The sequence below is a fragment of the Ochotona princeps genome, chromosome 2 (assembly GCF_030435755.1).
Source record: "Ochotona princeps isolate mOchPri1 chromosome 2, mOchPri1.hap1, whole genome shotgun sequence".
Lineage (NCBI taxonomy): Eukaryota > Metazoa > Chordata > Mammalia > Lagomorpha > Ochotonidae > Ochotona > Ochotona princeps.
Window position 1 is genome coordinate 13,126,817 of NC_080833.1, and position 27,959 is coordinate 13,154,775.

The window sequence follows — 27,959 nt, forward strand, 5'->3', positions numbered from 1 at the left end:
GAAAGATATTCACTCCCTGTCATCTCAGCAGGAGAGAAACTGGGGGAGGGGCAGAGGGCCAGTTCCCTGCAAGCCTCAGGGCAGGAGGGGAGCGGGAGGGTGCCCAGGGCTGTCGGTGCGATTCCCCAATGGCCCTGGCGTGGCCTGAGCTCCTCAGCAGACAAGGCAGAAAGCAGGCTAGAGATTCCTATGAGGCCTGAACACCCAAAGAGAATGCACCTGGGTTACAGGGATACACTGACAGGGATTGGGGTGCAGTACCCTCCTCCAGCACACCCCTGGAAGGGGTATAAACAGAACCTATATAAGGTTCCATCTTCCCCAGAGACACGGAGGCACATTTCTGGGGACCCTCTGTGAACAGAAACTCAGACACTGGAAGGTCAATGAGTCCCCAAGGAACAGGATCTGTGCACCTGCTGGCCAACCCTGGCGATTCATTCTTACAACACCGTGCCCTAAGTTCATACAGCAAGCATCATTCCAGAAGCCCTCATGGATCCAGGGGTTTTACATTTGGAGGCCCCTCCCTGTCCTGTCTCCAGCAGGTTCACTCACAGCCTCTTAGCGGGAAGTCCCAGGCACCTTGGCTTCTGCCTCCCATGGACTGACTGTCCCAGACACCCACTCTGGCAGGACTCCAGGTCTCCCAGGCACAGACACCAAGGAGTGTTGAGCTGGGCACGTTCTGTCCTAGACATGCCCCAAGCCCCTCCTCTCAAGGACACTCCAGCCCTCAGCAGGGCAGTGGAGGGGCAGGGGAGAATCCCATGGGCTTTGAGTTGACCTGGAATTCTATGCTCTCACAGCATAGCCAAGGCCTGGAGCCACCCTGGACCCTTCCCATCCCATTTGGCTGTTTCCTGATTCATTCACTTATTCAACAGATACGGTCCACAATGGTCATCCACTCAGCTCACTGCTGAGTGCCAGCTGTGGGTCACATATGGGCAGAGAGATGTAGTTTTTGCCTCTAGTTCTAGGCGCCCACAGCTCCTGGTTGGGGAGGGTGGGTGGGAATAGGACACCAGGCCTGAGGGTGGAGTCTTGTCCATCTGTTCACTGCTGCAGCCCAGGTCTAGTTCAGTGTCCAACAAGTAGGAGTTTCTCTCTATACATCAAATGGACACCCAGGACCTGGTTAATGGGACAGGAAATACAAGAGGCAATGACCCTGCCAGTGGGGGACCCCAAGAAGGCTTCCTGGGGGTGGTGACATGTAAGTTGGGTCTTGGTGTCCTCTGGCAGAGGAGATCATGCTGGGAGTGGCACTCCTAGCAGCACCAGGAGAAAATCTGCAGCTGGAGAAACAAGGCCTGTTAGGGAAGTCTTGGTGGACTGGAGCCTGGGGTTAGCGAGCCTGGGGAGGGCTCAGAAGTGTGGGGTTGTTACCCAGCATGGAAGGATGTGGGCCTGAGGAGGGAGGTTGAGAAGACAGAGACCAGAATGTGAGAACCCCAGAATTCTGGAAGCTTAGAACAATCACATCAGGATCCTGGGAACCCAACTCCGAGCCACTTCGGCGGCAGCGTGGGTGCTGTCTGCAGGTGAGGCTTCCCGGAGGGGCTGGAGATGAGGAGGAGGAGAAGGACCCCCAGGTCAAGGTCAGTGAACAAAGTGCCTAGTCCAGGGCCTGCACCTAGCCCTGGGCCTGGCTGAGCCCACTCTGCGAGGGAGCCTGAGCTAGGCAGGGGGCACGGTCCGGGCTAGGGTAAGAGCCTCCAGACTAACTCCCCTGACAAAGGAGCGCAGCTGCCAAGTGGCGTCAGGGATGACCCTGAACTGGAGTGCTGGGGAAGCAAACTTCAACACTAAGGTCTGAGCCACAGTCGGGGCGTTGCTGAGTGGGGCGTGTGGGCACAAGCCGCAGGACCTCTCAGCTCTGTGGGCACGGAGGAAGCAAGGGCACAGGAGGTTCAGGAACTTGCTCAAGGTCATGCCATGTGTAAGGGACAGAGCAAGTGCTCACATGGAAGTGACCCTCAGCAACTCTCAACCAAGACAGGACTCTAGAGAGCTGGCAGCTGGCCACCATCCCCTGGCAAGTTTCTGCCTTCCCAATATTTTTGGAAAGCAAGTGTACACAAGAGATCTTCACCCTAACCCCAGAGGTGCCAAGGCAGGAAATGGCCCCATTCCATGAGGGCTGAAGGCATGGGACCCCAAGACTCTCCCACATTCCATTCCCTTTCCTGCACTAGGCACAGGGAAGCAGCTAGGAATGGAGGGAACAGACTCAGAGGCAGGTCCAGTGTCCACCCAGCAGGCCACCCAGCCACTGTGTAAGCTGAGTTGACTTTTCTGCACCTCAGTTTTCCTGCCTGGAAAGTGGGGCAAGCATAAGCGTGAGCAATGTCTGTATGGCTCTCAGAGCAGTTGGCATGCCCTCCTCTCAGCTGGGCCTGGGGCAGGAAGCTGGGACTCAGAGGAGACAGCCAAGGCTCCTCCAGGGTGGCAGCCCTGAGGGCAGCCAGGCTGACACACAGCGTGGTCCCAGCACCTGGGGAGCTGGCATGATCTGAGCATCTGAGCATGATCTGAGGAGTGGCAAGGAAGGCTTCCCGGAGGAAGTGACAGTAATGCTGAGCCTTAACTGATGAGCAGGACTGGAAGTCAGCAGAGGTAGTGATCATCCCAGGAAAAGGGTCCAGGGTGGGAAGGAACCTGGCTTGGTCGGGACATGGGGAGGAGGTCCCTGGGCCTCCAGAGAAGTGTATCCACAGGATGTGACACTAGTGAGAAACAAAGACCCTGGAATACCAAACGAGGTGTTGGACTTGCCCTTTGGAATGAAACCCAAGAGCGGTCATTAAACTCAGGGAGCAATGGAAGCTCGCAGGGGGAGACAGTCATGGAGGGGGACCAGAAGGGAAGATGCTGGCTGGTCCAGGGGCCAGAGAAGCTGGTGCAGGCAATGAGGGTAGAAGAGGGAGGGGGACTTCAAGAGAGCACGGGCAAGGCCCAGGGCAGAGCTCATTGTGGGAGGTGGTACAGCCTCACAAGGAAGCACACTTGGATTCTGTCCCCAGCCCCAACACCCTCTGGCTGCATGACCTTCAACAAGCACCCTTGACTCTGAGCCTTGGCAGTTGTGATCCTTAATCAGAGATGACAGGAGCACCTGTTTCTATGGGTGTTCTGTGCCTGGCTCTGTTCTGCGGATGGATCCAGGCACAGAAGACTGAGCAACTGCGTATCTCAGAAGGAGAGAGGAAAACCAAGGGAAGGAACCAGGGTGTGCTAGGAGGCTGCAATTCTGAGATCATGGGGGATGGAGCAGTCACCAGGAGGGCTGAAGTTCAAGGTGTGAGAGCAGAAACGGAAGCTGAGCTTGGGAAGGAAGCAGCAGCCACTGGCATGCAGGGTTGAGGCAGTGTGTTCTGGGGATGCACAAGTCACCCAGGACAGGGGCAGCACTTGGGGGATGGAGGATGCCTGGAGCCTGATGCTGAGTACTTGCCAAGAGTAGGGCATCATCAGGATCTGGGCAACAATAAAGTCTCCAAGGGCAGACGGAACCAGAGGCAGCAGCACCGGAAGGACAAGGACAGCACAGGAGGATGTGGAAGGTCACACACACGCGCGTGCACACACACACACAGAGGCACAGGGGAGCCGCTGACTGTGAGGCAGGGACTCAAGAAGGCACCTGGGAGGTTGGGAGAGGTGGCAAGGACCTGAATTGGTGGAGTCCAGCGCCTGAGAGCTCCCCCTGTGCATGGAGGATCTCCCACAAAACAGGTGGGACCTCCACGCAGGCAGGAAAAGCAGATCTGGAGCCCCAATGAACACACATGAGCCTCACAGACTTGGCCTCAATGGCCTCTGTGAGAAGCTGGCCCAAGCCTTGTAGCCAGAGAACTGACCTCCCTCCCTTGGCTGCACCAACGTAAACCATGCAAAAGCCAGCCCAGCATTGTGATGCATCCGGTCAGACCAGAACCCACGATCATGCTTCCAGGTTCTTGGGCTCTGTCCATGAGAACAAACCAGGCTCTGGCCCCGTCCTCACAGGCAATAGGCAGGTGATGTGCAGGAAACTCAGGACTTTCTGGTTCCCATGCAGGTGTTGCTGGCTAAGGAGAAAGTCCAGATGGAACAGGATGGAGGCATGAGACTGAACGAGGAGGAATGGGCTACCAGGAGGCCCCCATGAGCAAAGAAGGGAGGGGGTGAGAGACCAAGCCATGTGCACCCCCAGGGGAAAAGCATTCCCAGGAGTGGGAACAGCCAGTGCGAGGGGGCTGAGGCAGGAGAAGGCCCCAAGTGAGGTCTCCACAGAGAGGAGGCCAGCAGGAGGCCCCAGTGGATTGATTACAGGGTTCTCCTCCCCAAGGCTCTCCTCCCCAAGGTTCTCCTCCCCAGTGGATTACGGGTTTCTCCTCTCCAGAAAAGAGACAGGAGAGTGGGGTGGCAGCAGCTGAGGTGACATGGAAGGGTTGGGTGGTAAGACTGCAGCTTTGTTGTCTGCCTCTCCAGCAACAGCCACACTCACCCCTGCTTTGTCCCCACTGCCTGGTGGCCGGCGTGTCCTTGGGACACGCTGACATCCCTCCATCTCACTCCATAAATATTTATTGCACTGTGCATAAATATAAATATGTCCTGGCCGGAAGGGCAGCAGTCACTGGGGCTGATCACTTCATGGCCATCCATGCAGAGCTGCACTTGGTCTGACAGCCAACCAGGCACAGAGTTAGTGTCCACGACAGGACAGGAGCTCGGAAGTCACTAAGAACCACAATCCACCCCAGGCCTCCCTGCCTCTCCATGTGCCTCCCAGCAAAGGGGATGGGCCCCACTTTGTAACTCAGGACACCCTCGTTAGAGCCCCCCTCTTCAGCACTTCCCAATGCCCCCACCCGGGGCTCCCCAGCTCCTCACACCCTCCTCTCCTCAGCCTCCTTTCAGCCTCTTTCTCTGCCCTCTCCAGCTGTTCCCCAGGGTCAGCATCCCCCAAAGTGAAAGGCCCCGGCAGAGACAGGTGTGTGCCAGGCCGGAGAAGGAGAGGAAGAGGGAAACCCGGAGAACCCCCTCTACTCAGACACACGCAATCTGCTCCTCCCACAATGGGCACCTCCTCAGCACTTGCACACCAGCCTGGAGCGCCCTGGTGATAGCTTGCCTGTCCTGAGACCCACTCCGGGCCCAGGGTCAGCATGGAGCTTGCTGTAATCCATATCTCTCGGGGAGCCAGACCTGGGTTCCCCACCTGTCCTCCAGGCCCCCAAACTCAAGTTCACAGCTAAGCTCACCTCTTCCGAGGCCTCAGCATCCCCATCAACAGGCAGCTCTGTTTCCAGGAGATTAAATGAGATGCCACGTGGGCCCATTGTGCTTATTCAATCACTTCCAGCTGCTGCTGCTGTTACCCTCCCTGTCCCAGCCTCTCTCTGCTGCCCACCTATTCCCTCACCAAGGCTGGCTGGTGTCTGATTCTCCTAACACAACAGACGCACTCGGGCTCTGGGATACAGCAGGTGCTTCCCAGTGCTGGCTGAATCTAATTCTTGCTGTCAGACCTCACTTGGCCAACCCCACTCCCTGATCGCAGATCATGGGGGACAACTGGGTTGGACGAGATGCTCCTGGCCAAACATGCCAAGCTGGCTCCCAATCTACCACTCCCCTCACAGTACTGGTTCATGAACCTCAAGGTGGTTCATGGTACCTCATTCTGTGTTCTCTAGCCAGCATTCTGGATGGGAATAAGCTAGGATGGTGAGCAGGTGAGTAGGAAGGAGAGTGGGCCTCAGGAATCATGGTTCCTCCAGAAATGAACTCTACCATCTTGTTCTGCCCCCACTGGGAGGAGCCAAGTCTTGCGCTGCCGCTGGGCCAGAGAATTCCCAAGAGGAGATGGCTGAGAACCCAGACACCTCTTCTTTTTGGAGAGGATTCTCCTTTTTTTGGTTATATTTTTATTTTGAATTTTTGAATTTTGTGGTACAATTTCACATACACTGTGATTATCCCAAAAAACTCCCACCTCCTGACAGATTTTTCCCCATATTGCCACAACAGTATAGTCCCTCACAAGGAGTCACAATTCCATCATTCTCTTGTTTAAGTGTGCCCAACATTGCTGGTACAAACAATGTCAGACACTCCAGCATCCCATTGTCTACATTTCCAACAGTTTCATTGGGAGTCCACCTTTTGTTTGGAAGCAGGAATGCCTGTTGCATTGTACCCCCACATCTGGATATGGAAGACCCCAGTACTCATCACTATACATTTCCATAAATGAGAAGCCATGAAACAAGGTCAACAACTGGTATGAATTAGAACAACAGCCACCACCACCACCACCACCACCACAAATTACAGCACCATGAAAAAACACGCCACTGGGTAACCAATACATGAGTGACAAAAAGGAACACGAAAGTCTCTTGGGAAAAAAGATGCCACTGTGTAATCCATGAGCCAGCGATGAATTCGACAAGAGAAAAGAAAGTATTTGTAGTAAATGAAACTGAAATCAAAAACATCAAAACACTTGGGATGCAGCCAAGAAAATACCAGTATGGATCGGGTTATTGAAATTACACATTGCATGATGGTTTCCTTATATTAGATTGTTCTTTTGTGATTGATTCATGTCACTGAGCATAATGGTCTCTAGTTGGGACCACCTAGTTGCAAATGGCATCATTTCATTCTTTTTAATAGCTGAAAAATATTCCATGGAGTAGATGTACCACAGTCTCTTTAACCACTCTTCTTTAGATGCACATCTGGATTGCTTCCACGTCTTTGCTATTGTGGATTGTGCTGCTGCAAATATAGAATTACAGATGCCCTTCTCATATGCAGATTTCACTTCTATTGGGTATATTCCTAGGAGCGGGATAGCTGGGTCATATGGCAGATTTATTTGCAATTCTCCAAGCAATCTCCATACTGATTTCCACAGTGGTTGTACTAGCCTACCTTCCCGCCAGCAGTGAAGGAGGGTACCTTTCTCCCCACATCCACGCCAGCAGGTGTTGTTAGTTGAGTTCTGAATGTAGGCCAGTCTCACTGGAGTTAGGTGGTACCTCAACGTGGTTTTCATTTGTACCTCTGATGGCTAGGGAGCCTGAGCATCTTTTAATATGTCTGTTAGCCGTTTGAATCTGTTCTTTTGAAAAATGTCTGTTCATTTCCTTTGCCCATTTTGACACAGGGTTGTTTTTTTGTTGTTGTTTTGTTTTTTGTTTGTTTGTTGTTGTTTCTGGGTTTTTGTTGTTTTTGTTTTGTTTTGCTTTGCTTTGCTTTGTTTTTTTACTCTCCCTGGGTTTCTAAAGTTCTTTGTAAATACTGAATATTAGCCCCCTATCACTTGTGTAGTGCGCAAAAATTTTCTCCCATTCTGTTGGTTGCTTCTTCATTTTGTTAATTGTTTCCTTTGCTGTACAGAAGTTTTTTAGTTTGATGTGGTCCCATTTGTTCATTTTGGCTTTGATTGCCTTGCTTTTGGCATTTTTTTTCTAAGAAGTCTTTCCTTGTTCCTATATTTTGGAGAGTGCTTCCTATGTTTTCCTTTAATAGTTTAATGGTTTCTGGGTGTAGATTTAGGTTCTTGATCCATTTAGAGCTGATTTTTATATACTGTGACAGGTGTGGGTCTTGTTTCTTTATTCTGCAAGCTTCTATCCAGTTCAGACGTCTCTTCTTGGCTCTTATGTCAGCTGTAAGTCTCCCTGATGGGAGATAAGCTATCTAGCAGCTATCTGAGTCCAAGCCACCAGGGAAAGCATAGTTTTAAAGATGATGCTGGCCTGGCAGGTGCAGGGAGCACCTGAAAAATCTTAGCTGGGGACAGGAGGAGGAGGATCAAGAGGAGAAGATTCCCTTTCTTGAGAAGGAGGGAGTAGTGAACACTCATCTAACAGCCTTATATCCAAGTGGCCCGAGGGAACCCGCATGTGGAAGCTCACACATGGCAGAGAGAACCCCATGGCCAACTTGTACTCTACACTCTTAATGGCTTCCTCTTCCTGTGGTTCCTGGTAAGGGTCTCAGATCCTGACAGCATCAATCATGACAGTCACCTGAGGGTTCTTTGGCGCTGCAGGCTGCAGGCTGCAGGGAACAGAACCACTGGTGCTTAGACTCCAAAGGCACGAGGGGGTGTAGAAGGAGCCATGGCCCATCAGCACCTGGATGAGGTGTACTCTCTTTAAGGGATGGCCAACACCACAAGAATAACCTTGCACCATACAGCACAATGCAGCAGCCTGGAGGGATGATGACATTCGGCAAGAAAAGAGCTTGGCTCTGTGAGACCGGGGCCAGGGGACACCAGCACAGAGGCCTGACACATGTGCAAGAAGTCACTATCTGACCGAGGGACCGGAGGCTGGACTGTCCTGGAAGAGTGTGGAGCACCAAGTCCCAGCCAGCAGAACATAGCTAAAGAATGGATGCTGTGTGCTTGGGGCCCACTGCCAGGTTGGCTGTGGAGACCAGAAAGGCCTAAGCCACACTGGGCTCTAGGCCCCCACAAGGGTTTTATCTGTCCAGAAAGCCACTGGTGAGAGACAGGTTGGTGGGAGTGGCGGGGATCTGTTGTACCTATGCTTCATTGCACCAATGCTGGCCCCAGGCTGGAGAATGGACTCCACGGGGGCTGCCATTGGCGGCTGCAGCTTGGGCTGAGATGGCAGTGATGTGGGGCAGGGACACCTGCATAGGCAAGGGCATTCTTAATCCAGGGAGAAATCTTTAGTGATGGGTGGGGCAAGAAAGAGCTCAAAGAGTGACTGGCCTGTACATTGGGTGCTCCCCCACAGGGCTGTCCTCACAGGGATGTCTCTCTGCTCCTCCCCACCATCATAACCCAGGCGCCCACTGAGAAGGGTCGGCTTGGCAAGCTGATTCCTTGTCCTTGCTTGGCAGAACACAGCCTTGAGGCTTGGGGACTGGGATAGTCAGAGCCACAGACCCCCAACTTCTATCTCAGCATGGTCTGGGGTAGGAGGAGGATTCCTGCTTGGATGGGAAACTGTGTGGGCTTTAGTCCCAAGCTGCGAATGAACCCCAGCACATCACAAGTCTCCCAACCTCAGTTTCTCCACCTGGAAAGTGGGAAGAGACTGGCCGCTCCTCTTCTGGTGGTTGGGAATTTTCATAAGATCACTTTCTGGGAAGCTTCAATGAAGGGAATGATGTTGTGATTGCTCCGGAAGAGGGGGGTGGTTCAGAAAATGGGGGAATGGGGTTGGGGAGAGATGGGGGAACTCTCTGCAGGCCCCACCTTTCCTCTCTCTTGCAGGCTCTAAAGGCCGAGTAGCCGGAGGCATGCCCGGCCTGTTGAACCTCCTCACGGGAGCAGCCCTGCCCCTCACCGCGTCCGATGTCACCTCCTTCGTCAGTGGCTACGCCCTAGGCCTGACCGCCTCCCTCACTTATGGCAACCTGGAACCTCAACCCTTCCAAGGTAGCACCCCAGTGGGGATGGAGGTGGGACGTGCCCTTCTCTGTGCTGACACTGGCAAGTCAGAGAGCTCTCAGAACCTTTGGCTCCCCATCTATAAAATGGGACTCCATTTCTGCCCCACGTGCCTCACAGCTAACAGCAGGGAGGGGCAGGATTCAAACTGGCATGGTTTGGGTACAGCCCCAGCCAAGTGTTCCAACTCTCCAGCCTCCCCACATGTCCAGAGAGCCTCATGGCAGGACAGGCACTGTGACTCGGGAGAAAATAGGCGTGCCCAGCCCAAGGCAAGGCTTTGGCTCCTGTGACCTTGAGGAAGCCTCTGTCCTTCGCAAGGTCAGGATACTCCTCTCTACTGGAATGCTGGGTGGGGGGTGGGGGCGGGGCAGGTGAGGTAATGCAGCAGGGAGGTGGTACGGATAGCAGGCAGCTGCGACTGAGCCATCAATGCAGGGATCAGGCTCTCAGATGGACAGATGGACAGGCGGCTGCCAAGAGGCATCAGTGAATCAGATGCCCTGCTTCCCCGAGAGTGGTCGGCAGGGTGCTATGGGGGCTGGGGGTTGGTGGCAGCCAGGGTCTCCTGCTCCCCTGCAGAGATGGGGCCTCTGGGACACACTGGGACACACATCTTCACTTCTCCGCATGTAGCTCTTACATTCCTATCTTAGAGACGAGCCAATGAGGCTTTGAGAAGTTAAACTGCTCGCACAAGGCCACCTGGACTGGAAACGAGGCAAGTCTTGGACTTGAGCCCTTGTCTACCTCCTCCACAGCCCCAGCTCCCAGTGCTACTGGTGGCAAACTGGTGCCTGTGGTGGAATTGCCACACAGGTGTGTTCTGTTAGGCTTGCAAAACAGATCCACTTTCTCTTTCTTTCTCTCTCTCTCTCTCTCTCTCTCTCTCTCAGCAAATCAGAGGTCCTGGGCACACCATACCTGCCAAGTAAGAGCTGGCTGGAGATGAACAGACCCTACACACACTGTTCCCCTCCCAACCTCCCCACTCCAACCAGAGCTTTGGTCCCAGTCCCCTGCTGGACAGGTCTAGGTCTCAGGGTCCTTTCCTGAAACAGGTGTCTGGGATGGGGCTAGACACCCCAACACAGGGCCCCACCCCTACAGGTCTCTTCGTGTACCCACTGGATGAACACACGACTGTGATAGGCTTCGAGGCTGCCATTGCCGACCGGGTCGTCACGGTACAGATCAAGGACAAAGCCAAGTTGGAGAGTGGCCAGTTCGAAACCTCCCGGGTGCGAGCAGCAACTGTCACAGGTAAGGACACACCAAGGGGGCTCTAGCCTGGGGCACATTGCAAGGGTATCCAGGGCATACGCTAGAGAGAATGTGCTGGTCTCAAGTCAAGACTCCAGAACCAGCATCCTGTGTTTCCTAAGGCTCAGAAGTAACTTGGCTTTGGACTAAGTAGGCTTTGTGGAAGACATTATTATTCAACTGATAACACATCTAATGTGTCACTGTTTACCTACTTGAATGCATCCCGAAGTATGGGGAAAGTACAATAATGAACTAAGTAGGCTGTAATCAAATAAATGATTCTGTCCACCAGTGCGCCCAACCAGGCCAGCTTACAGAGAACACTTACATCATTGTAAGCACTCAAAACCTGGACACTGGGTCTGCCACCAAGGAAAGTGGAACTCAGAGAGGGAGAGTGTCTGGCTCAAGACCACACAGCATGATCCTGGCAGAGCTAGGGAATCCTATGACATAAGACAGTCTTATCGTTGGAGCTCTGATCCTGGTGGAGTTTTTTTCACCTGATCCTAAGCTGTTTGAGAATCTAATTTTCGGTAGCACTTGCCTGAAGAAGGTGGGCAACTGGATCGGGCTATTCCAACTTTCCCCAGGCTGGAAGAGCAGATGGGCACACGCAGGGAGAGCCCTAGGAGGAGCCTGAATGGTACTGGAGGAGAGAGGGGAGGTTCGAGCAAGGGAGGCCTTGCAGAGACCTGGGTGGGTAGGTAGGAGTGGCAGGACTAGAAGGTCAGAGCCTGAGAAAAGCACGGCTCCCAGCCATTGGGGTGCTTCCGTTTGAGTCTGGGGTTGGGGGGTGAGGGTGGGAAGGTGACCCTCTGTTAGGGCTTTCCTTGGGCTACAGTGGGGAAGGCACAGCCCGTAGTCAGCCCCATGTGGGCTAGCCCACAAGTAAGTTCTCCATTGGGTGACTTGGGCTGGTAATATGCCCACACAGAGCCCCGGCTTTCCCTTCAGCATTGTGGGGCGACTCCAGGCTGCCCCACAGCAAACATGGAGGGGACCGGAGTTAACCAATGCACAGCCCCTGACGCCAGCCTGGCACTTAGGGAACATTCTGCAAGAAGGGGTTTCCATCACCCCTCACTCCTGCACACCGGGAAAGGTGGCGTTGGACGAGGATTTGGAGCGCATCCTGTTTGTGGTCAACCTGGGCACCATCGCCCCCATGGAGAATGTCATCATCTTCATTAGCACCTCCTCGGAACTTCTGACGCTGCCCAGCGGGGCCGTGAGGGTCCTGCTGCCCGCTGTCTGCGCCCCAACTGTGCCCCAGTTCTGCACCAAAATCCCAGGCTTCTCCACTCACCAAGCCCAGGGGTAAGAGGCTCTGCCCACATCAGGGCCTGAATCTGAAGTGGGCAGCATCAGTGGGGTGAGGGTGGTGGGCGCAGAATGGGGAGATGGGGAGCGGAGAGGAGGCTCTGTTCTCTGTGCCACTGCTCAGCAGTTTGCACTTCTCCTGCCCGGCCCGCAGGCAATTGAGAAATCCCCCTGAAGCGCCCCATGGTGGCACTGGTTACTTCTAGAATTTGGATAGCTTGGGATCAGCATTTTCAGGCTTTGCTTGTGAATTTGCTCAAGAGATTTTTTTTTCAATGGTTTATCTAAAACGTAGAATGATAGAGGGAGAGAGAGGAAGGGAAATTTATTTGTTGATTCACCCTCCCCCCCAAATGATTACAATTGCAGAAGCTGGGAACTCCATCTGGGTCTCTCACGTGGAAGCATGGGCTCACACACTTGGACCATCTTTCACTGCTTTCCCGGGCTCATCAGTAGGAAGCAGAATCAGAAGTGGGGCAGCTGGGATTGCAAATAGTGCTCCTACTAAATTCAGGCACCTCAGACAGTGCCTTAACTTGCTGCACCACAATGCCAATCCCAAGAGATATTTTCTGATTACCTACTATGTGCTGGAGACTGGGCTGAGCATTAAGGATAGAGAGGAAATGAAACTGGGTCCTGCCCCTTGGGAACTTGGTGGAAAAAATTATTCAACTGATAACACAACTAATGTGTCACCGTTTACCTGCTTGAATGCATCCTGGGGTATGGGGAAATACAATGAAGAAGTTTGTTGAGCTAAGAGTATAGAAGAGGGACCCAAATCAGGATCAGACCAGGGATACAGAGGTGACAACGCAGGGACCAAGGTAGCAAGCTCAGGACCGCCAGGAGGAACAGAAGCACATATGCTGTGTGGTGGCCCTGTCCTTGGCCATAGCAGAGATTCTGTTGTCACAGGGTGAGGGTGTGAGCACACAAGACCAGCACCAGGACAGCTGCTTCTCAGGATGAAAAAAGAGACAAGACACAGTCTGAGGCCCCCATTGCCGAGGTCACATCCTGTCAAAACAACGGCTCTCAGACACAGAGGGGAACAGATGGGGTAGCATAGATGAGGCTTGGGTAACAGCCAGGGCCTGCCCTGAAGGAAAGAGCTAGCCACCGCTGTCCTCTAGAGGAAGGACAGAGAGAAGAGCAGGTGCAGTGGAAAAGCCAGCACAGCTGCTGGCGGTATGAGACAGGGACTGTGACTCTAGAAGGGAAACGGGTGAAGAGCGAGCTTAGAGAGGTAGGGGGAGTCAGAAAGACCAGGGTTCTGAAAGCCAGGAGGGACACATGGCCCAGCAGGAAAGCTCTGGGCACCAGCTGGCCTCAGAACAGGGTGCACAGCTGCATGCTTGGTGCCTCTTGAGCTCCGCTACTGGCCAGCCCTTGTGCATCTGAGAGGCAGGGCCTCACTGGGACACTCAGGACTACAGCAATCCACAGGCAAGAAGCCCCAAAGTGGGTTCTGTGAGCTCACTGCTGCCCATCTAGTCACAAAATAAATAGTGATTGACACACCAGAGACAAGATTGCCTCATCGCTGTGTGCCCCACATAGAGTGATGTCAAACCAACTATGAGAACAGGTGGCACCGAGAGTTAGTGAGGCCGCAGGAGACAAGGTACTCTTGCTCACCACTGATAGGCATGGGAACTGGGGTGGCCCCTCTAGTGACAACGTCACAAGATCCCAGGAAAGTCCCCATGATCTGACACAGAGCAGTGGAGGGAGAGCAGCAAGTATCCACTGTGTCATGGAGGCCTGGCCCGGCACAGGTGCGTCTCAGAGATGGCTGTGGCTTCTGACTCCAGGCTTTCCCTGTAGCCAGGTTGAGGAGGAGAACATGGAATGTCCCAGGCCCCCTTAGCTGGAGCGCCAGGGACTCACCCCCACTCCTTGTCTTCCCACGCCCCTCCCTCACCTTTGTCTACCCTTCCCAGCAAAGACAGGCATTGTTTTGGCCCCCGGGCCCTGGACTCCTGGAATAAGCTGTGCCTGGCAACCTTGCTGGACACTAATGTGTCCAACCCCATGGAGTACGACTTCAACTTCCAGCTGGAGATCCGGGGGCCATGCTTGCTTGCAGGTGAGCAGGGGCTGCCCAGGGCAGGGGGCTCTCTGGGTCAGCAGGGCTTCAGACCCAAAACTCCCAGGGATGGACAGAGAGCGGGGGGAAGATCTGGGGAACCCCTCCCTGGACAGCCTCGAAGACTGTCCTTGGTATCCACAGGGACACAGGTGTCAAGGAACAGGGACTATTAGTCGTCTCCAAGAGGTTGCAGCAACAAGTCTGCTTCCCACACCCTACTCAGAGATTCTGGGATGTGTCCAGTTGGGGTAGGGGAGGCATTTAAAAGCATCGCCGCCCCACCCCCATGTAGTAGTTCTGCCCTGCAGCCAGGACCAAGGGTCACTGTTTTTGTGGTCTCCTCATCCCTCATGGGCCTTTGCCAGGATACCAGGACACTGGCTGTGGCTGGTGAGCACCCACGACGTGGCCTTCCAATGTGAGATACATTGTGATGCACCTGCCAATGGGTAGCCACAGATGGAGCCGAGCCGTCCGTGTCTGCACGGGACCAGGCTGGGTGCTTTGTGGGCCCTGATGGAAGAGCAGCCTCTCTAGCCTCTAGATCGTGAGGGCCATCAGACAGCATCTTCCCGGGTCTACCACATTATACATATGGGGAAACTGAGGCAGCATGTATCCCAGAGCAGGTTAGGGGCCTCTCATGTGGGCAGCATGCCAGTCAGCTCCAATCCAGACCCAATTCCTGTCTCTTCTTCCTGTCTGTGCCTCACTGGGCTGCTCAGGAGTGGAGAGTCCCACGCATGAGATTCGTGCTGACGCTGCTCCATCAGCCTGTTCGGCCAAGAGCATTATCATCACCCTGGCCAACAAGCACACCTTCGACCGGCCCGTGGAGATCCTCATCCACCCCAGTGGTACCGTGTCCCTGGCAGGGCCTGGGTTGCCTGTGGGAGGGAGGGAGGGGTTGACCCAGTGGGCCAGAGCATGTGAGCCCCCCAGCAGCTGATGGGCCCAAGACTTAAGGCTGTGGCAGAAGGGAAACTTGCTATGTGCCTCCTGGGAAATGACCCTGGCAGACAGGCCAGAAGCCCCTGGTCTCAGCTCCTGCCTGGGGCTTTTTACTTCAAATCAGCTGAGCAGAAGCTCTTTGAAACTTTGTTCTTGGAAACTCTGAAACCTCAGAGTAAGACTCTTCGTCTCTTGAAGAATTCACAGAATGCCAGGATCTAAGAAGACCGCAGAGTAGCTAGCTCAATCCCACTCCCATTTTACAGATGGATACATGGAGGCTCAGAATGAGACCCACCTAAAGCATCAGCCCCACTCCTACCTGCTCCAGGCAGCCAGCAACTCCAGCCCCTTCTTCCAATGGAGGGGTCTTACCCCTGTGTAGTTCCCAAGAGCCCTGGAGTCTCCCCTAGCCCCAGACAGTGCTAAGCACTGCTCTCATCTCTGTAGAGCCCCACATGCCTCATGTCCTGATGGAGAAAGGGGACATGACCCTGGGGGAGTTTGACAAGCACCTCAAGGGAAGGACCGACTTCATCAAAGGCACCAAAAAAGACAGCAGCGTCGAGCGTAAGGTGAGTGGATGGCAGTGAAGTAGGGCTCTCCCTCAGCCAGAGAGGAAGGAGGCTGGGCCTGGGGGAGAGACGTGACCCGCCCAAGGTCGCACTGAGGGGTGGCCGACCCTGGGCAAAAGGTGCTTCCCTCTGAGGCAGGGACACTGCAGGGCAGATGAACAGGGCACTTCCAGATGCCACAGACATCTGCTCTGCCTACCCTCCTCCTTCCAGCCCACCTCCACAGTGCCTGAACCAGGCAACATGGGCAGCAGTGGCAAAAACAGACCACCCTGTCCCCAAGGGGCAGCTGAGACCCTGCAGCTGCTGAGTGTCCCCCCAGCTCAGCTTCTGCTTTATCTTCTGGGGCCCCTTGCTCCTCCTCTTACAGATCCTCACTCACTCTCACATCCAGGACACACGCAGAGCTGGTCGGCACAGAGGAGGCTCCCACAGTCCTCATGGAGCTAAAGGAGGAAGGGACCCTGTCCAGGGAAGCAGAGGTGGAGAAGGGAGTTGGCCTAGTGACCTCCCTCCGGCACGGTCCAGAGAGCCCAGATAGCTTCATGGAGACAGCATGAATCTTTCTCTCTGCTCCCTTCTTAGAGAAGAAAACCAAGGTCCGCTGCCCAAAGAGAATCAGTAAGCTAGAGGGAAGAGAAGGCATGTCCTCAGAGTTTTCCCTGGTAACAGAGCTGAGGAATTGGAACCCACCGTGCCATTTAGCTGAAATTACCAACCCTTGCCATGAGGAGCTGGAAGGCCAACAGTGGCTAGGAAAGCATGAGTAGCTTACTGCCATCCTGTGGTTAGAGAGCCCTGTGGAAGCCCCTGACCTCCCAAGTGGCCCCTCACCCAGGTGCATCACTTGGGAGAAGAAGCTGGATAGAGCTGGTGACGCCAGGATGGCACCGAGCTCAAAGAACTGCAGCATATGGGCAGACAGGGGCAAGAGGGGCTCCCTGGCCCCAGGGCTGGCTGCTCTGCCTGTCGAGCTTTAAATCCATTAGCTCAGGGACCACAGAAGCAAATGAGAATTAATTTGCCACCTTAGATTGATTATGCAAATACACAGGATCCTCTCGAGCGCCAGGGTCTGCGCACAGCTGCTGAGCAAGATGAGTTTATTGTAACTGGGTAATGGCAGCTGGAGGAGACCCCCGGAAGCCCACCCAGGCCCTCCACCGGGTCCTCTCAGAGACAGAAACCAGGCTGCTGGAGGTGGCTGTTCTCCCTGACAGATGCAGCAGTTGCTGCCCTGGGCTCTGTCATTGCAAGCCAGCCTGGGCAACAGTCCTTGGCAGAGGGACTCTGCATGGGCGGAAAGGGCAGTGATCAAATCCACCTGGGAGGCTGTGGAAGGTTTTCCAAAAGCTGGAAGTGGAAGTAGAGATGTGTCCACAGAAGGGAATCAGTAAGCCTGCAAAAGCACACTCACTGCTGAGAAAAGCCAGAGCAGGCTCCATCCTGAGTGACTGAAGGGGGCTTCTTGCTGGTGCACCAACTCAACGGCCGCCCTCAGATGTGGCTGTGTGTACTCTGGCTTACTTAGACATCTTAAAATATCTATTTATTGATTTATTTGAGTTAGAGAGAGAGAGACAGAAAGAAAAGAGAGAGAGAGAATGAATCTTCCATCTGTGAGTTCACTTCCCATTTCCCAAATGATCACAATGGCCAGGGCTGAGTCAGACCAAAGCCAGGAACCTGGAACTCCACATGGTTGGCAAATGCCCAAGCACTTAGGCCATCTTTCATTGCTTTCCCAAGCACATAAGCAGGGAGCTCGATTGGAAGTGGAGCAGCCAGGACTCAAATTGACATTCCAATAGGGCATGTTGGGCCCAACACGAAAGCTGAATGGCTGAATCCTCACCTTGGATCCACCAGGATCCCATACGTACACCAGTTCATGTCAAGGCTGTTCCACTTCCCATCCAGCTCCTTGCCAGTGGCCTGAGAAAGCAGTGGAGGATGGCCTAAAGCCTTGGGACCCTGCACCCATGTGGGAGACCCAGAAGAAGCTCCTGGCTTCAGATTGGCTCAGCTCTGGCCATTGCAGCTGCTTGAGGAGTGAACCAGCAAACAGAGAATCTTTCTGTCTCTCTCTGTGTATATCTGCCTTTCCAATAAAAAAAAAAATCTTTAAAAAAAATTAAAAAGCAATGTGGGATGCTGGTGTTGCAGATGTTGACTTAAGCCACTCCACCATAGTACCGATCCTAATTGGCTCCACTTTAATGGGAAAACAGACTTAGAGGAGGACTTGCCCAAGAACATGTAGTTGGATGGTGGCAGATATGGGGTTCACAGCCACGTCTGTCTGCCTGTGAAGTCTGAGCTGATTATTGAAACCTGGGAAAGTCCAGCTCACAGTAGAGCCGAGGATGCTCACCCAGGACATCTGTGGATCATAGTGGGAGAGGGAATGTTGTCTTGGGAAGGGATAACGGGGACCAGCGTGAGTGCCCCAGGGATCTCCAGACCCCTGGACTGCCTGGGAGTGGGGATGTCATCTTGGGGAGGGATAAGGACCAGCTTTAGTGCCCCAGGGATCTCCAGACCCCTGGACTGCCCGAGTCAGAGAGCCTTCTTTCTCCTCCAGACAGAAATCATCCGGAAACGCCTTCACAAAGACATCCCCCACCACTCCGTGATCATGCTCAACTTCTGTCCGGATCTCCAGTCGGTGAAGCCGAACCTGAGGAAGAGCCATGGGGAGTTCATCTTCCTGGTGGACAGGAGTGGCAGCATGAGCGGCACCAACATCCTCCGTGTCAAGGTGGGCACCTGCTCCCAGGCCCCTTCCACCAGCCCTGTGCTCTCCCAATCCGCCTCCTTCAGCCCCTACACTCAATTACTCCATAAATGGAATGCTGCGAGTGGAAGCAGAGCTGTCTCCCTTGCATCAATGGTGGGGTCCCCAACAGCTGTCCTCTCACTCCCCAAACCTCAATTGTGTGTATGCAGTGGCTAAAACATGTCGCCAGATGCTGGATGGAGAGGGGCACAGGGAGGAGACGGGAGAAGCCAATATCTGGGGGCGGGAGGGGGGGAATGTGGTGGTCAGACACTGTGCTGGTCACTTAAAGCACAGCTTGTGATTGCAAATCTAGATAATATCCCTCTACGATTAGTCCTACTGTCACTTTCTCCAACTGGGAGATTACCCCAGGTCACACAGCTGGTGTGATCAAAGATAACATCCACATATTCATGACAGTTCTCACCACCCCACACCAAAAAGCAAGCATTGAACACAGCCCCTGCCACCAAGAAATACATAAAATGTAACAGAAAAGAGTTGACTCCTCTTTTTTTCTGAAATGCTTACCTTATGCCAAGCCCTGTGTTTGGCCCTCTGGGGAGGCAGCAGGTCACAAACACAGGAGCTACCCTGCAGGGGCTCCCAGTCAAGCAAGGGACTCAAGTCAGCCAGCCTGGTCTCCCTGCTAAGAAGAGCTTTGAGAGAAAGTGAGACAGAGTGTGGTGGGCCCTGTCCCCTTCCCGCCAGAAGCGGCTCCTCCTCCTGTTTGTCTTGATTATGGCGCTACCCAATGGTCCCTTGTGGTTTTTGTTGTACATATAGATTGTGAACTCAATAAGAGAAAGAAGGGCTAGATCTTTCTTATCCTTCTGTCCTCATGGAACCTAGCCCTGTGTTTATGCGAGCAAACCCCAGCCTGCTTGTTGAACTGAGTAGAAGCTCATACTTCAGAGAACAAGAGGTGGGAAGACAAGAAGGGAGTAGGGCTCTGCTGTCACCTGGAATGTCATCCACCCCCTGGCACAAGCTCTTGTTTCCAGGGCAACAGACTCAGCAAGGAAAGGTGGGGTTACTGGGTAGAGTATGAGGCCAGCCACCTCTGGAGTCTTCCTAGATCTGAGTTTTGCCTTGAAGTACTACAGAGGACGCCTACGTAAGACCTCTGGAATGTGTGCAGCTGGCTGGGGCTTTCTCCCTCCCCTAACTCCACATCAACAGCAAGAAACAGAGTGTGGAGCTGTCCAGGGTGCTGTGGTCCTGAAGCACTCTCCAGGCCTGTCTTCCATCTGTCTCCCATTGAACAAGCAGTAGGAACATTATGCTTACGAGAGTCCCTCCCTGATGCTAGAGTCACAAACCTGTACCACCCCTAGGGAACACTTCATCCATAAAAAAACAGAGTGCCCAAGAGGCTAAATTCTCCTCCCATTACCACAGGGCTGCTGAGACTCAGCCTCTTGCATCTTGCCTCAATGCTCATCTCCCCTTGCCTTGCTTGTGGGGAATTATACACACTTTTCCACTAGATCAGTTTCCTCTATGATTATGTCATTTCTGCTGTATGGCATTGTGGAAAGAGAAATGCCTGGAGCTCAGTGTTGATTCTATCATTGACTTGCTGTTTGGCTTTAAACAGGATCTCCACTCTGGGCTACATATGTCCTGTCTATAAAATAAGGAAGAAGGGTTAATTCACCCCCTTTCTGCTGTCTTCCCCCAAGCCCAGGCAGACATCACTAATCAATTATGACTCTTTTTTTTTCCCTGTTGAGCCTGAACTGTTTCAATCTCTTTCTTATCCAAGTGTTCTAGGCAATAACAACCAGTTTGTAAATGTAGATGTGCTTCCTGAACTAAAGACCTTTGCTTTCTAGAATTCTCTAACAATTTTATCTGGCACTCCTTTCAGTTCTCTTTTCCTGGGAGCCTGCATTACTCTTCTCCAACTCAACTCTCTGATCTCAAGCTCACCTCCTCACAGATGGTTTTGCATTTATGCATGCCACAACACTAGGCATGAACTTTTACAGAAAGCTGAAGACTACCTAAGCCACAGACACACACATCTCCAAGGACAGTAAAGTCCCTGGGGATTGCTTGGGCCATTTATTATGGCACATTGGGTTGAAGATTTAGGAAACACTGGGCTTAGGGAGAAGGAATAGAATAGAAATCTAAACAGCGTGTGCCAACAGAGAAAGTTCAGCCAATTTAATTTCCTGCAGCTGGTCTCATTCTTCAGCTGCCACTTGCTGCCAAAACCCATGCCTTTAAAATTCTAATAGGTGTGAGCAGAGACAATCTGTGTGGATCAGCAGAGTCTCCTGCTAACAGGAACATGCGCTAGTGGCTAATGGAAAAGTAAGCAGGTATTGACTTCCTTTGTAAAGACACAGAATGTATTGACACAAGCAATGGAGAGAGGGAGACAACGTCAATGCTAATGTTTATTGTTAATGTTTGCAGAACAAGTGGGCGGGGGGAAGCGCTGTGGATCTGCCAGCTTGGGAGGCTGTAGGTGGGCTGTGGGAGTGACCAGCATCCATAGTATCTGTTTCCTCCCTAGATCTCGAAGCATAATGGTTTATCTCTGTGAAGCCAGGATGAGATTTCCCCCATCAGTAAATTCTGGGAATGGAAGGGAGGTTTTTGTTCCTGAGTTCTGTACCAAGGCAGAACAGACATGAATACAGATCTGGGAACTATGTGAGTTTTTTTTAAGATTCACTTATTTATTGAAACACAAAGTCAGAGCAAGAGGGGGCGGGGAGAGAGATCTCCCAACCATTGATTCACTCCTCCAAATAGCCATAACAGCTAGAGTTGAGCTGGACTGAAGCCAAGAACCAGGTCTCGCACATGGGTGTCAGGGGCCCAAGCACTTAGGTCATCTGCTGTTTTCCCAGGTTCATTAATAGAGAGTTGGGTCAAAAGTGGAACAGCAGGTGCTCCAACAAGTACCCATGTGGTATTGCAGATGATGGTTTTACCTGCTACGCCAGAGCAATAGCTCCAGGAGTTGTGTTTTCAGAGTCTGGGTTGTATTCTCAAGTTCTATGAACCAGGACAGCTCCTTAACCCTCCTGAGCCTCAGTTTCCTTATCTGTATAATAGGAATATTACTTTTAGTGTAGACTTTAAATGGGTTAGCAAGAATTGCCACTCATTGCATGTTTACTTTGCGCCAGAGTACCTCTCAGAGGGATGATGTAACCTACCCAAGGTCAAGTTAGTAATAATGAAAGTGGTATTTAAATCTAAATGTGCTTACCTGCAAAAGAAGTCTCCTTAACCACCATGCTGTAACCCATGGTGGAGAGATGATATCAGATAGCTGCTATCAAGGGCTTAGCACAATGTGTAGCATGCAGTGGATATTTAACATCCCAATGTATCATCACCATCAGCACCTCCCTCATCATCTTCACTTCTGCCAACACTTCTACCTTCCTCTCGCTCATTATTTTTCCCATATACATTTATCTGGGGTTCCCAGTGGTGCATAGCTTTATCAATGAAAACTCCAATGTCCCTATACTTAGGAGGCAGATGATGTGTGCTTGCTGTCTGCGTGGCAAGCCACTTCACCTCTCTGTGTCTCAATTGTCTCTTCTATAAAATAGGAATACTGGTGTGCCTGCTTCAAGGGGTTTTGCAGAGATTAATGAGGCAGGGCATAGAAAACACATTCTGTGCTAACAACAATGGTAAGCAGAAGAGACCGTCCCCAGGGATAGAGCTGAGGCAGGCCAAATCCCATGCAAAGGCCCTGGATGAGGGCCAAGAGCTGTTCCATTCACAATGTGACCTCCTCTGGCCACTTCCCTCCCTTTGACATCAATTTTGCTTTGGCAGAGGGGAACAGGTACCCCCTGCACTCAACCTCTCAGGGTGAGGGAGAGGTGAAATGGAGCTGGAGACTGGAATCGAATGGTTTTGGGAAGTTGGACCTGCTGCACTGCTGAGGAGTTTTATAATAATGGTTTTATCCAGTCTCTGTTCAACATCAGTACATTTCTCGACATGAGAAACAAGTGCTGGGTGCGGAGAGGGGGCACAAGGCCTCCATGGAAGCAACTAGACTGAGAGTGTGGGTGCTGGTGTGTGGCAGTGGCAAGGTCAGAGCCCCTGCCTGAACCCTCGAACCCCGTCTCTCACCTCCCAGGATGCCTTGCTGGTGGCACTGAAGAGCCTCATGCCAACCTGCCTCTTCAACATCATTGGGTTTGGATCCACATTTAAGACTCTCTTTCCTTCTAGCCAGACCTACAATGAGGTAAGGCAGGGGCAGCCTGGGGCACCAGGAAAGTAGTGGGTGGTGGGGAGCAGAGGAAGAGGAAAGAGGAGGTGACCCTGAGGACTGTCTCAGCCACTGCCCACCCAAGGAGCCCTGATCACAGCCAGGGCGGCCAAATGGGGTGCAGACGGGAGAGAACCATCTCTGCTGAGGTGTTTTCCTGACCTTTCCACCTCATCAGAATAAAACAGGTGTGTGTGTGTGTGTGTGTGTGTGTGTGTACAGAGAAGGGAAAGGGGAGAGGAGAGGACATGCCCTAGGCATGACACATGGACAGTCTCATGAAGACAAAGGACTCATGCAGGGTTGAGCTGAAAAGGTGAGTGGTGTAGAGAGAGGAGTGAGCAGGTGGGTGAGTGGGCATGAAGTGGGATAAGGAGAGGAGTGCTGCTACTGTTCGAAGCAGGAGGGCTGAGGCCTCAGCAGCAGGTGCAAACATCAGAGCATCCTGCCCAGATCGAAGGAGGATGAAGGGAGAGAGGGAAGCAGGAAGTGAGAACACTGGACAACTTTTTAAATAAGAACCATTTTATGGATTTTTAAAAATGCAGATGTCTTACAATTGTTAAGTTTAGATCATCAAAAAGAAATGGGTTTTTTTTAAATCTCTCATGATTACACCATCCAGGCAATAAAGACAAAACGCTGTGAGAGCTTGGTATCCATCCGTGAGGCCTTGTTCTGTTTGTGTGTGCATGAGTAGGTAGGACCAGGCCTCCACTTTGTTCAGAATCCACGTTTCTAACACCAGAATCTATATGGACCCATTTTTATACTATTAAATATTCATTGCTTACCTGAATTTTAGTAACCATCTAATATTTCACTAGAGAGAGATTTAGTTTATTTCACAAAACCCTACAGTTAGCATTTAAATTGTTTTTATCTTTTTCCGGGTAGTCAGGTTTGTATCATAGATTTTGCTCACATACTTAATCATTCCATTGAGGTGAATTCCTACTCTTACTGGTTCCAGATCTTAAGAATATTTTTTTAAGACTGACTTATTTGAAAGGCAGAGAGAGAGGGGGACAGAGAGAGAGATTTTCCATCTGCTGGTTCACGCCGCCCAAAGACCGTAATAACCAGGACTGAGCCAGGGAGAAACCAAGAGCCAGGAACTCTATCTGGGTCTCCCACATGAGTGCAGTGCAAGCACTCAGACCACCTCCCATTGCCTTCCCAAGCGCATCAGCAGGGAGCCGGAATGGAAGTGCAGCAATGACAGGAACCTCCAGCCAGCCAAGTGCGGGTCCAGAAGGGAGGAGACCTGAAGCCCACACACAAGGCGTAGTTTCCTCAAAGCGTCCCAGGAGTCGGTACCAGAACCAGGCTCAAGGTTCAAGTCCTAACAATTTCTGCTCTGGGATTCTTCCCACATCACCTGTCTCTCGGTGAAAAAGGAAACCTCGCTTGTGCTGAGATTTCAGGCTTCACATGCTGTCCTTGGCAGAGATATATAGATGTGTAAAGAAGAATCCAGAAAGGAAAAGATACAGGAACCACAAACATTTGCCTCTCAGGCATCCCTGATAGAGATGTAGCTGGACAGAACTCTACCAAAAAAGTGACCACCTGTGTTTCCTATGGGCAAAACAGCAATACAGTTGGGAGTAGCCATGCTGTGGGTCAACTCCAGTGAGGCTGCCCTCGCATCCAGGGGGAGGGGCGTTTCAGGGTCTCCATGCCACAGGTGACCCTGGGGTCAACTTCCCCCAACAGGAGAGCCTGGCCCTGGCCTGTGACAACATCCAGAGGATGCGCGCCGACATGGGTGGCACCAACATCCTTTCCCCACTCAAGTGGATCGTCCGGCAGCCGGTGCACCAGGGCCACCCACGGCTCCTCTTCCTCATCACGGACGGCGTGGTCAACAACACCGGGAAGGTGCTGGAGCTGGTGCGCAACCATGCCTTTTCCACCAGGTCAGCCCAGGCTGAGGGCTGAAGGCCTGCTTGCCCACACCCCCGCACCCCAGGTCCAAAGAGCAACCCACTCAGTGCAGGGCGGCTCTCTTCTTCATTCTCCATTTGAATCCGAGGCCAGCTCCCAGATGCTCTGTGCCTTTCCCCACCAATGCGCCAAAGCAGCCCCTCTCTTCCCCCTGCCCCCAGGTGCTATAGCTTTGGCATTGGACCCAACGTCTGCCACAGGCTGGTGAAAGGCCTGGCATGTGTGTCCAAGGGGAGTGCTGAGTTCCTGGTGGAGGGGGAGCGGCTGCAACCCAAGGTAGGTGGAAGAGCCCCCAATCTCTCCACATGCCTGGAACTTAACAGCCCCAGAGAGATCAGGCAGCAATTCAGGTGGAGCTGGGAGCTGCACCCTGGTTACAATCACTGAGGTAAGGCCACAGCTTGGGGAAACCATTGGCGCCATCCCCAGAGCCCAGGCCACCTGGTCTCTAGCCCCTCCAGCCCCAGCCACTGGACGGCCAGGAAAGAGGCATCTCAGGGAGCCCCCATATTTATGGCAAAGGAGTTGTGTTTGGAGTCATTTCTGGCACATTCCTGCTGACCAAAAGGAGTGGCTCAGAAAACTCTCAAGGACTCAGAAATAGAGGTATTTTCAGTCTACTCACCACTTCCCAAGTATTCAGCACAAACAACCATAAGAAAGTCCAGACCCTCCGGGAGGAGCCACAGACTTCCCAGGAGCGCAAAAGGGAAGACTGCAGGCCACAAGGCAGGCCCAGCACCGAGAAAGCAAAGCCAGGGCCGGCTTGGGCCAGGAGTCCTGCAGTGGAGACTTCCTGTTAGAAAATATGCCTGGCACTGTGCCTCCGCTGAGCTTACAGGCTTCCTGGAATGAGTGTGATCGGAGCTCAAAAGCTGCAGCATTGCAGCTGAAAACCATCCCCTAACAGCACTTTTTGGCAGCAACACATGTGGTCCTCCTAAGAGGGAGATTGGAGCACGTGCATCTGCAGGTGCCACACTCTCCAAGTGGCTTGTCCCCAGGCCTGTAGTCCATCTGAGGAAACAGCCTGGGTGATGCCAGCCCACAGCTGTCATTGCTTGAACGCCTACCACATGTTAGATATTTCAAAGTCCATCAGTGCATGTCATCCTAGCTCAGCGCCTCCACTTAAACAGAAGTAGCCTGGAGAAGGATAGGGGCCCACGCGTGGACACAAACCTGGGTGCTAGTCACAGCTTCCTTTTGAGCCTCAGATGTGCCCATTTGACATGGGAGGTTTAAGAAAGAGGAGAGCAACGAGTATTTCCAATTCTGATGTCAGAATTCCAGCAGGGTTTGCCCTGCCAGACCAGCCACCCAAGGCTGCTGCACCTGCTCCCCCATCGAGCCCCTACCCACATGATCCCCATAGCTCCCACCTGCCCATGTCCTGCTCATACACATTCACCCAGCCTGTGTTCTGCTCCTACTCAATAGATGATCAAATCCTTGAAGAAGGCAATGGCGCCTGTCCTGAGTGATGTGTCAGTGGAGTGGATCTTCCCGGAGACCACGGAGGTTCTGATCTCACCCGTCAGCAGCAGCTCCCTCTTCCCAGGCGAGCGGCTGGTGGGCTACGGCATCGTGTGTGATGCTTCCTTGTACATCTCCAATCCCAGATCTGTAAGTAGCCAAGAATCTCCAGGGGTCCCCGGGGGTCCAGCGCCCCTTGCCTACAAACCATCCATTGCTGTACTCATGGTTCGTGGCATCCTGGAGCCAGTCAGGACTGGGTTTGCAGTTGTGGCCAAAGTTGCCAGGCCTCGGGCATTCCATCATGGAAATGCTACTGGAGTGGGGGCCCCCAGTCTCAACGTGGGGTCCTCAGGAACCCCTGCAGCAGGACCTCTGGGGGAACTTTTTTAACATGTGGAGCTAAATCTGGATCTGTTGTCCTGAGGGCAAGGCCAAGGAATCTGCATTTAACACACACGTCGGTTCAAGAACAACCGCACTGGGGGCCCTTTCTGTAAACACTCTTGTCAGCTGAGATCTTGAGCAGGTTTGTGGCTTCAGATGTTCGCATGAATCATTCTCTTGTATTTGGTGGTAGAAGTGGAAGAAAAGCAGTGAACTTTCCAAAGGGAGGTCAGATTCACGCTAAAACACAGGAAGTGGCCTGAGACATTCTTCCCTCACCCGTCTCTGTGGGAGATCTCCAACCTCCTTGAAGATTCTCCAGCTTGTTTTTGTTTTTGAAGAAGCAAACCCAGTCTCCAAAAGGATTGGGCAGGTGTGAAATGGGTTTGGTCTATAAGTGAAAAGAATAGACACCATGCTTGATAATAGCAATCACTGAGTTTATAATTCAAGAGGCATTAAGGAGTGGTGAGAGTGTGGCCGGCTGGATAGCACACTGTCTAAATCTGGTAGCTCCTTCTTTCCTCTGCTGTGTAGGAATATGGGCTCTGTGCTAAATACATTTCCAATTTTCCAAGAGAAATTGGAATTTGATGTGAAAAGCCCAGATTTTTTTAATGTTATGGAATGTCTCAAGAACCATGAGCAGGGTCATGGTCCATGCCTTAAGACTGTTCAAGTCCAGGAAGAAGATCATCAACAAATGTTGCTGAAGCTTTTGCACAGAGGAGACCTTCCTGGAGATCTATGAGGTGCCAGATCAACAGACCCTGCAGCCACAAAAGACCCAAGTCGCTAAGCCCAGTCTCCTTTCCTTACTCATAAAGCCAGCAATTTCTTTCTGCTCACGGCAACGCTGTTGAGTAAAAATGTCCTTCAGATATTGTGGCTGCGAACCTGAGCTGCCACAGCCTTCCTGGAAAGCAGTCTAGAAATAATGAGACATTAGAAACACACGCAAAAAAATCTCCCATCTTGCAAATCCCACTGCTAGGAATCCAATACACAGAAATAAAAGCGATGCTATGGATTCAGGACCAAGAATTAATTGCAGCAATTCTTGGGGTGGTGAATGACCACAAAATGCTTGACAATAAGGGATGGAAAGAGAGGTGAGGGGTGTTAGTGTGATATTGTACAATTGAATACTAAAAGGAAAGTTTGACACGGGCAATTTCTAAGGTGTTTCAAGTCTGAAGTGTCAGATACCAACACATGTTAACAGCTCAGTACAGTTTTTATAAGACAGAAAAGTCCTCACGCAACTCTGGCACCGAAGTCAATTATATATATGTATATATGATGTATGTGTGTATATCATGTACATATATGTTTGTATTATGGAGTGTGCTAGAGACAATCTGTGACTCGTTATGTTCATTTTGATGACCTGTTTAGAGACAGGAATAGCATTTTTGACATTTTTGAAGAATGACCTCAAGGAC

At 52.3% G+C, this 27,959-nt stretch overlaps 1 protein-coding gene across 2 annotated transcripts in view; it reads left to right on the top strand.

Moving 5' to 3' along the window:
• Positions 1 to 1,462: 1,462 nt before the first annotated feature.
• The window catches only part of VWA5B1 (von Willebrand factor A domain containing 5B1), a 38,013-nt gene continuing 11,516 nt past the window's right edge, over positions 1,463 to 27,959 (top strand). The window contains exons 1-12 of one of the 2 annotated variants that reach the window (XM_058660791.1): positions 1,463 to 1,547; positions 9,263 to 9,427; positions 10,550 to 10,702; positions 11,755 to 12,025; positions 13,981 to 14,126; positions 14,855 to 14,986; positions 15,531 to 15,655; positions 18,240 to 18,416; positions 22,567 to 22,677; positions 24,421 to 24,623; positions 24,813 to 24,927; positions 26,092 to 26,277. In XM_058660791.1, coding sequence (XP_058516774.1) covers positions 9,289 to 9,427; positions 10,550 to 10,702; positions 11,755 to 12,025; positions 13,981 to 14,126; positions 14,855 to 14,986; positions 15,531 to 15,655; positions 18,240 to 18,416; positions 22,567 to 22,677; positions 24,421 to 24,623; positions 24,813 to 24,927; positions 26,092 to 26,277 — 1,758 coding nt within the window. In that variant the 5' untranslated portion in view covers positions 1,463 to 1,547; positions 9,263 to 9,288. Of the gene's footprint in view, positions 1,605 to 9,262; positions 9,428 to 10,549; positions 10,703 to 11,754; positions 12,026 to 13,980; positions 14,127 to 14,854; positions 14,987 to 15,530; positions 15,656 to 18,239; positions 18,417 to 22,566; positions 22,678 to 24,420; positions 24,624 to 24,812; positions 24,928 to 26,091; positions 26,278 to 27,959 lie in introns of both variants that reach the window. The other variant, XM_004592406.2, reaches the window with a different exon arrangement.